The sequence below is a fragment of the Microplitis demolitor genome, chromosome 6 (assembly GCF_026212275.2).
Source record: "Microplitis demolitor isolate Queensland-Clemson2020A chromosome 6, iyMicDemo2.1a, whole genome shotgun sequence".
Taxonomy (NCBI): Eukaryota; Metazoa; Arthropoda; class Insecta; order Hymenoptera; family Braconidae; genus Microplitis; species Microplitis demolitor.
Window position 1 is genome coordinate 12,339,006 of NC_068550.1, and position 10,706 is coordinate 12,349,711.

General features: G+C 29.2%; 1 protein-coding gene across 1 annotated transcript; it reads right to left on the reverse strand.

Annotated features, from left to right (window-relative positions):
• Positions 1-4,541: 4,541 nt before the first annotated feature.
• On the reverse strand, positions 4,542-5,947 carry LOC128668001 (probable serine/threonine-protein kinase clkA; the record flags this gene model as incomplete). The annotated part of the gene is made up of 2 exons (XM_053740110.1): positions 4,542-4,855; positions 5,311-5,947. Coding segments are annotated over 2 exons (951 nt in total), but the record flags the coding sequence as incomplete, so codon positions are not given.
• Between the last annotated feature and the right edge of the window lie 4,759 nt (positions 5,948-10,706).

Genomic DNA, 10,706 nt, shown 5'->3' on the forward strand with positions numbered 1-10,706 from the left:
GGTTTACTCTTCCAAGACCGAGGGATTTTGCCGCGTAGATTGCTGCCTTATATAAAAACGTTCCCTTATGCCTATTCTCATGACTATGAACAATTTGCATAAGGCAGTCGTTTTCATCTGCAGTGAAATTGACAACCTCGTATGTTATACCCAAAACCAAACGATCGTGTAGACACTCCAAGCTCTGTAAACCTCTCCCTCCGATGTGCCGGGAAAGGTATAATCTGGTGATGGAGGATTTAGGGTGCATGCTCCGATTCATATTCATGACTTTGCGTGTCTTGATATCGAGATCTCTGAGTTCTTTTCGGGCCCATTTCAGAACACCGAAAGAGTAGAGGAGTACCGGGACAGCAAGCATGTTTGTTGCAGAGACTTTGTTTTTCCCGGAAAGTTCTGATGACCAGATTTTCCGGAGTCTCCGCACATACTCGCTGCAGAGAGTCGTTTTGATTTTCGAGGCGTCCTGCATAGGACTCCCGTCAATCCCTAGATATTTGTACGACTCTCCGGCGTCAAGATGGTCAATGACGCTCCCATCTACTAACTCGATATCCTCACGCACATCAGAACACTTACCCTTCACCAGATTAACGACCGCGCACTTGTCCAACCCAAAAGCCATGCCAACATCCCGGGTATACTCCCCTACAATATTCAAGGCTGTCTGAAGGTGTTCCTCATCAGAAGCATACACCTTCAGATCATCCATGTAGAGTAAGTGGGTGATCGAATACTTTCGATCATTTGATGGACCCACTGAGTATCCACGGGTGCGGCGTAGCGCAACAGATATTGGCAGCAGTGAGATACAAAACAGCAGAGGGCTCAGAGAATCTCCCTGAAAGACTCCTCGTTTGTACTGTACAGCTTCGGTTACACGTTTGTCGTTGCCACATGAAATGTGGAACCGTGTTCGCCAAAGCTGCATCGTACGCCGAATGCATCCCACTGTATCGCGATTGACCCCAAGGCATTTGAGCAAAAAGAGAATAAGCTCATGAGATGTTGAGTCAAATGCCTTGCGGTAGTCAATCCAGGCCATTGACAGGTTGCGCTGATAGCAGATCGCGTCTTGAATGACACAACGATCCACTAACAGATTCTCTTTGCAACCTGACAGGCCTCTTTTACTGCCACGTTGTTCGTATATCTGCTGCCATACAGGGTCTATCTCCTGCAGAATGCGATTATTCAAGATTTTGGTGAAAATCTTATAAACCGCATTCAAACAGGTGATAGGCCTGTAGTTTTTCGGGTCAGACAAGTCTCCTTTCTTTGGGATGAGCACGGTTCGCCCTTCTACAAGCCAGCATGGAATTGGTTCATTACCTCTGATGAACGCTGTAAAAATCCGGGCCAGATGACTATGGGTAGAAGTTAATTTCTTCCACCAAAATAGGTTAATGCCATCTGGACCCGGAGCAGCCCAGTTCTTACCATTGTTCAGAGCTGAACGAACTTCTTCCACGCTGACTTCGGGGCTCTCTTCATCAGCATTGTCGTTGCGATGTTGTCGACAAAATGCTTCGAAGTCGTTGAGAGCTGGAGTGTCACGATTCACGTTCGGTTGATCACCATACAACTCGGACCAGAAAGCTTCTACTTGCTCGATGGATGGGGAATCGCCAGAAACAGATGTCTTAGGTGTCAGAAAGCGTGAAGGACTTAACCGAAACAAAGAGTTATCGGTAAGCCGCTTCAGCTTTTTCTCTAGTGACTTTTTAGCAGTCACTAGAGCCCGCAACCTGTTAAGGGAACCTTCTTTGATATTAAGAAGATTCTCCTTATTCAGTGTGTGATGCTGATAGCGTAGTCCAGCCGCAATGCGGCGGACTTTGGATGTAAATGCTTTACGTGCATTTACATACTCAATCACACACTGAATGCGGGAGACATGTTTCCGGAGATCATCAATCTTTAGTGACAGCTGCCCAATGCGCCCTCTTATCTTTGCCTCAGGAGAAGAAATATTTCTCCTCGCTGGAGGTAAGAGTGAGGAAGCAGCATCATAGACAGCTTGATTGATGGTGAGCAAAATAGAGTCTTCCTGAATCCGGGCAGATAGTTCTTGGTTTATTATTATTATTATTATTATTATTATTATTATTATTATTATTATTATTATTATTATTATTATTATTATTATTATTATTATTATTATTATTATTATTATTATTTTTTTTTTTTTTTTTTTTAGTTAAATGCTCAGGGGGTTATCCCCGGTAGTCCGACTCTACCGAGGGCCTCACCTGAGCGCCAAATCATTACTGCTGCGATGCTTCATCAACAAGATGATCAGCATGCGCAGCAGGCCAAGTTTCGTTGCCTTAGGAGACGGAGGGATCCGAGAATAACAGCCTTTTGCATCCGCGATGCCAAAAACTCAACTTGCGGAGAACAAGTTGGGATTTTAGCCAATGCAGACACAAAAGTCTGTTTCATCCCTCCTAGGACGCCAACAATAAGTACGACAAGCTTGACACGGTAGCCTGGGTAGAGTTTGCCAATTTCAAACAGGAGATCCTGATATGTTTCGTGTTTGTGCTCTTCTTTAACCGTGATGTTATACTCAGCAGGTGCTGAGAACTCGATAACATAAATGTCACGAGCGGTTTTATCAAAGAGCACAATATCAGGTTTATTGTGATCGATTTTCCGCGTTGTTGCGAATGGCACGTTCCAATAAATACGGCAACGGTCATTCTCAACAACTTGCGGAATATCTCCTGGCAGATAAGGCAGCACTGGTGTTTTATCGATACCGTGAGTATGTCTTAGGTGGTAGTAAAGTACTCGCAGAGCAGCATTGTGACGCTGGACATATGCATTTCTTGCCAGCACAGGACATGCTGACAACAGATGCATAAGCGTCTCAGGATGTTGCTTACACACCCTACACAAAGTGTCGGGTAGCTGCATCTGGAGCACTTTAGCACGGTATTCAAGAGTATTGATAACACCATCTTGGCAGGCAAAAATATATCCTTCGGTCTCAGACATCAGGCCAGCTGACCTGAGGAAGGAAAACGTCAGCTGCTCGGACAAGCCATGTTCACGCACGTGTTTAAAGAACACGCTGTGCATGGACTTGTCCATATGTGTGCTGAGCAGTTTTTGTTGCTCAGCATTGCTGATGACCCTCTTAAATTCCTCCTTAGGGAGTTCGATAAGAGGGTTTACTCTTCCAAGACCGAGGGATTTTGCCGCGTAGATTGCTGCCTTATATAAAAACGTTCCCTTATGCCTATTCTCATGACTATGAACAATTTGCATAAGGCAGTCGTTTTCATCTGCAGTGAAATTGACAACCTCGTATGTTATACCCAAAACCAAACGATCGTGTAGACACTCCAAGCTCTGTAAACCTCTCCCTCCGATGTGCCGGGAAAGGTATAATCTGGTGATGGAGGATTTAGGGTGCATGCTCCGATTCATATTCATGACTTTGCGTGTCTTGATATCGAGATCTCTGAGTTCTTTTCGGGCCCATTTCAGAACACCGAAAGAGTAGAGGAGTACCGGGACAGCAAGCATGTTTGTTGCAGAGACTTTGTTTTTCCCGGAAAGTTCTGATGACCAGATTTTCCGGAGTCTCCGCACATACTCGCTGCAGAGAGTCGTTTTGATTTTCGAGGCGTCCTGCATAGGACTCCCGTCAATCCCTAGATATTTGTACGACTCTCCGGCGTCAAGATGGTCAATGACGTTCCCATCTACTAACTCGATATCCTCACGCACATCAGAACACTTACCCTTCACCAGATTAACGACCGCGCACTTGTCCAACCCAAAAGCCATGCCAACATCCCGGCAAAAAAAAAAAAAAAAAAAAATAAAAAAAAAAAAAAAAGAAAAAATTATATTATTATTATTTGAAATTTTTTATAATGTGAAATTTGTGTTTTTGACAAGTTTTTGACAGGTATCTATCCGTTCGAATGTGCTCGAAAGTGTTCCGAAAGTAGCCGAAAGTATCCGAAAGCATCCGAAAGTATCCGAAAGCATCCGGAAGCATCCGAAAGCATCCGAAAGCATCCGAAAGCATCCGAAAGTACATCGAAAAGTGTTCTGAAAGATACTTCCCAGACACTCATAGGCGAGATGCCAGAAAACTGACAAATAACCAATTTCAAGTAGCAAAGTTTACAAGCATGAATATCACTGGACTTGTAAACTTTAGGTGAACCTTTAGACGCCACCGTCCATCTTACGGCTTTAAATATTATTATTATTATTATTATTATTATTATTATTATTATTATTATTATTATTATTATTATTATTATTATTATTATTATTATTATTATTATTATTATTATTATTATTATTATTATTATTATTATTATTATTATTATTATTATTATTATTATTATTATTATTATTATTATTATTATTATTATTATTATTATTATTATTATTATTATTATTATTATTATTATTATTATTATTATTATTATTATTATTATTTACAAGCATGAATATCACTGGACTTGTAAACTTTAGGTGAACCTTTAGACGCCACCGTCCATCTTACGGCTTTAAATATTATTATTATTATTATTATTATTATTATTATTATTATTATTATTATTATTATTATTATTATTATTATTATTATTATTATTATTATTATTATTATTATTATTATTATTATTATTATTATTATTATTATTATTATTATTATTATTATTATTATTATTATTATTATTATTATTATTATTATTATTATTATTATTATTATTATTATTATTATTATTATTATTATTATTATTATTATTATTATTATTATTATTATTATTATTATTATTATTATTATTATTATTATTATTATTATTATTATTATTATTATTATTATTATTATTATTATTATTATTATTATTATTATTATTATTATTATTATTATTATTATTATTATTATTATTATTATTATTATTATTATTATTATTATTATTATTATTATTATTATTATTATTATTATTATTATTATTATTATTATTATTATTATTATTATTATTATTATTATTATTATTATTATTATTATTATTATTATTATTATTATTATTATTATTATTATTATTATTATTATTATTATTATTATTATTATTATTATTATTATTATTATTATTATTATTATTATTATTATTATTATTATTATTATTATTATTATTATTATTATTATTATTATTATTATTATTATTATTATTATTATTATTATTATTATTATTATTATTATTTACAAGCATGAATATCACTGGACTTGTAAACTTTAGGTGAACCTTTAGACGCCACCGTCCATCTTACGGCTTTAAATATTATTATTATTATTATTATTATTATTATTATTATTATTATTATTATTATTATTATTATTATTATTATTATTATTATTATTATTATTATTATTATTATTATTATTATTATTATTATTATTATTATTATTATTATTATTATTATTATTATTATTATTATTATTATTATTATTATTATTATTATTATTATTATTATTATTATTATTATTATTATTATTATTATTATTATTATTATTATTATTATTATTATTATTATTATTATTATTATTATTATTATTATTATTATTATTATTATTATTATTATTATTATTATTATTATTATTATTATTATTATTATTATTATTATTATTATTATTATTATTATTATTATTATTATTATTATTATTATTATTATTATTATTATTATTATTATTATTATTATTATTATTATTATTATTATTATTATTATTATTATTATTATTATTATTATTATTATTATTATTATTATTATTATTATTATTATTATTATTATTATTATTATTATTATTATTATTATTATTATTATTATTATTATTATTATTATTATTATTATTATTATTATTATTATTATTATTATTATTATTATTATTATTATTATTATTATTATTATTATTATTATTATTATTATTATTATTATTATTATTATTATTATTATTATTATTATTATTATTATTAGAATTGAAATTTAACTATAAAACGAAGAATTACGATGATGAGGCAATTAAATATTTAGCACAAGGATAATTAAATTTTAAAATTTTTTTATTTTGTTAAAAAAGTACATTTATGTTGACCAGATGGCAAATTCAAATTGGCTATATTTACTACCATGAAATCTTAAATAAAGATGCTGTTCTTCGACAGTGTTGACAAGGTTTTTAAATGTGTCCTCATCGGCAATTAATTGGTTGTTCGTCCGTGTTGGAAAGAAGACTGTAAATTTACCATCAAGAGCAGCAACCACTCTTTGTCCATACTGTGTTGAAATTATTTTTAATTCGGTAATTTTGTACATTTTGCCAACTTCTAATTCTTTAAATTTTCTGTTCGGCAAAATGTTTTCTAAATTACTGATCTCATTGAGTTTTTTCAAATCCATCCTAAATAGATGTTTAATTTATTAATTAATTACTTAATAACTTAGTTAATACATTGATAAATATTTTAATTAAAATGTATAAGTATTATGAGATTATGACTTACGTGTTTTATAAAAAATGATTCCAATAAATATTGTAAGCGACTTTTGAAATAAATTTTTCACAGACTGTTCGCATGAATGTTTCAGCATAGACTGAGTGCTGAGAGCTCGAGAGCTCTGAAATTATTTGTCTACCCCTACTACATTTCGGAAACAAGCTCAAACTTGTTGGATGACGCAATCAATGACGTCATCTAGTAGAAAAAGGGGAGGGGGGGCAATTAAACCCATAGATAACATCCTCTCCGCATGCTTCTCGCATGTACTTGTCCATACTTCAGTTTCAATATATAAGACTTGAAATTACTACACTTGTAAGTGCACACACTATCACAACCTGTAGATGGTAGGCAGCTAGTGCCAGCTCTGAGGGTGATGCGAATAACTCAACCACCTTTAATCTGGTAGGCTGCCTATGACCCAATCTAGTTTGTGAAAAACGCGTGTATGTTACTTTTTTACGCAATCACCGTCGTACATAACCTCAAAAATAACTTCAAAAGCATGTTTTAGTCGGTAAAATAGATCTTATCGACCGCCAACACAACGTAATCGACAGCCAAACCAAGTTTACCGACGGGCAATATCAATACCGACGATAAAACAGTGCTTACCATCTGCCAAACCAGAGTTTACCGACTGCCAATCTAAGGACAGTCGGTAAAACATGCCTTGCCGACCACCAGTACACGCCGGCCGCCGGTAGGTTACCCTCCGTCGGTAACTTAGCACGGACTAGAACCCACAATATGTTTTATCGGGGGGGGGGGGGGGGGGTGAGCTCAGCTCAACTACTGTGAATGCTTCTTTATCTAAAAAAAAATTATTGCTTTTACAAATTATTTATGGAATTTTATTTCCTTAATGACTCTTTTGTCATAAAAATCTATTTTTGTCTATTTGCTTATTGATGCCGGGATGTCTCGACAAAAGTGCACTCTGAGTGAAAGTAAAGGATTAAGATTGTGTATAGATTATTTATTTATTTATAACTAAAATTTATTTACGGCTTACTTATTTCACGTACACTTTTGGTGATAATTATTTCGGTTCTTCTATGGAAAGTGTTTCTAGATGGCCTCTGGGCCTTTACAATTACCTGAAGGGTCATTAGAATTACATTTAGTTGTTTGCTCTAGCATTTCAACAAATGTCAAAGCAAACAAGTCTAAATCTTTTAAAAGCGTTGTATGTCTTATCGCTCAGAATTTTATAAATAGAAAAGTAAAATCTGGTCGTCGGCTAAATTTTAATTTAGGAAATAAACGTTAATAAAATATTAGGTTCAACATTTAGCTGGACTTAACAACATTACTCCATTTCATAATTCTTCATCTTTATTATTCATAAATTCATTATTAATAATTATTTTTCATACAAAATGTTTTTTATCAATATTTTTATTATTTCAAAATTCTATTTCATACTTTTCATAATAATATTCTTTTCATATTTCATAATTTCATCTTATTTTTAATTATTAATCATCATCATTTATTTATTCATGTGATTTCATCAATCCATTTCATTATTTCATATTTCATATTTATAAAAATTAAATTATTTCATTATTTCTTTTTATTATTTCATTTTTCATATATATATTTTTTTTTTTATAATTTCAATATTTCTTTTATTCAACATTAATTTAATTATTAATAAATTTTATTATTTATTAATAAGTAACAAATATGAAAATTTGAATTTATATTCACATTTAAAACAACATTTTTTATTATCTAACTTTTTCCAATAATAATTTTTCACATTAAAAATAATTTGAATTTAAATTCCAATTTAAAAATCATCAGCCGTAATAATGGCTGGAAGTCACTTGCTAATCAAATCATTCATGCATCACCAGATGGCATATATATGATTTTTTTAAATAAGTTGATTGACAGCAAGAATACGACGTCGTGACGTCACACCCCCACTGTTAGTCATTTGTTATATATTTTAATATATAACAAATATTTATGATATATTTCATTTATTTATTTCTATTATTATATTATTATTATCTTTCATTTTTTTTTATTTATTTATTTATTTATTTTTTTTTTACTTACTTTTTACTCCTTTATTTATTAATAAATTTCATTTATTAAGATTTATTGTTTATCTATGTATATTTTTTTTTTTTTTTTAAATTTGTATTCAACTATTTTTATTAAAATATTTTATTAATTTATTTCATTCGTTATGTATATCTATTTTTTTTTATTTATTTATTATCATTATTTTTTTTTTATTCATTTAATGGAATCCTTTTCTTATTTTATATAATGTTATACTTACTGAAAGAAAACAAAATTTACTCGAACAATCAGAACTGAACTTATTTATTCCCAGATTCTATTACTTATACTTATATATTATTTATTTTCTATTTTCATTGTAATCACTATTATTTTATTTTTTGGAAATTTTCATTAGCTTAATATTTTATTTAATATTCATATTAAAATTAAATAAATATTATTTTGGTGTTTTCATTAAATCAATTTCATATACGACGGTGATACTAATAATTTATTATTTATTAGTATATATATATATATATATATATATATATATATATATTGAATATTAGTGATAAAACTGATTTGAATAAACTGTTTTGAGTGCATTTATAGATTTGAGGTTAATTGTAGGTATGTATAATTTATTTACATCGTTAATTAAAAGTTATTACATTATTATCTAAAAAATATTTTTTTTTTCGTTTTGTTTTATTTCTGGTATATTAACAAATTTTATGTACAAATAAAAAAAATTAATAAATTTTCTATACTTGTTTATATTAACCTTAAATGCTGAATGTTTATTTTATCTTTGATCTTAACTATTTGTTAAAATTTGATTTATTGATATTTCAATTATTTTTTATTATATTTTTATTAAAACAAATAAATTTTATTAAATAACTCTAAAAATAACGAGCACTGAGCTTAACATGATATATTTATATAAACATATATTTTCAATCTATTAAAGTAGTACTTGAAATAATCAAAAATGAATTCTCATAAATAAACTTAAATAAATTTTGATAAATAAACATAAAATTTAAATAAAGTTAAATAGAACAATATAAATAATTTTCTATACTAATTCGTATCTATCTACCTATGATCTTTTGCAGGTTTCTCTGAAACTAATAATACTACATGATTAAATTTCAATTTCTGTTTTAGTTTTCGAGATGTCTGAAGATATTATTCAAAGAAATGCACAATACTGTAAAAAATATTATTCACGAAAAAAATCTACAAATCAGGGGGTAGTGAAAAAAAATAATAACTCTGAGAAGTGTCGACAGTATAGACAACGAAAAAAATTGCTTGCACAACAACTCCAATCTAAGAACGAAGTTATTCATACTCCATTAACATCAAGTTTGCAAATGACGTTTGAACCTCAGCTTATTACCACAGGTAAAAATTTAAATAATTGGAATATCACAGTTATAATTATAAATAATGAGATTATATAGTTTTATTTAATTAGTTAATTCAAATTAAATTATTTATTTAAATTATTCAAATTAAATTATTTATTTAAATTATTATTAACTATGAAATAATTTGAACTTCATAAAATAAAATTTTAATTAAATTATTCAATTCTAATTTCCTGAATTTAGTTCAATTATGTTACATTCAATTATTTAATAAAATAAATAAATTTAACATAATATTGATAATTAAGAATATTACGATACAATGCAACGTATAATATTGATAAGTACATTGATCATAATTTTCACTCACTTCTAGATTCAACTTCGTCCAGTTCAGTGCACAACACTCACAACTACATTACCGTGCAAGCTCAAGTCCACATGGAAAATTCTCCTGTGCAGTATGAACATCGTTTAACATCGAACAATATTTCATCAGTAGAAAAACAGCAAGATTCACGCTCTCGTCCACGAGAAAATAATAATCAACAGTTACCTGAAGCTTCGATTATTGATGTTTTGTCTATTGAAGACATTGTACCGTATCAAGAATGCAATATGTTAAACCAAGATGCAATCATGGATCAGGAATTACTTCAATCAAACATACCCAATAATTATTGCAACCCTTCAGACCAGTTAATAATTAATCATTCTATCGGTGAACAAATGGATATTGATTTAGATTCATATTTACCATATAGCAATT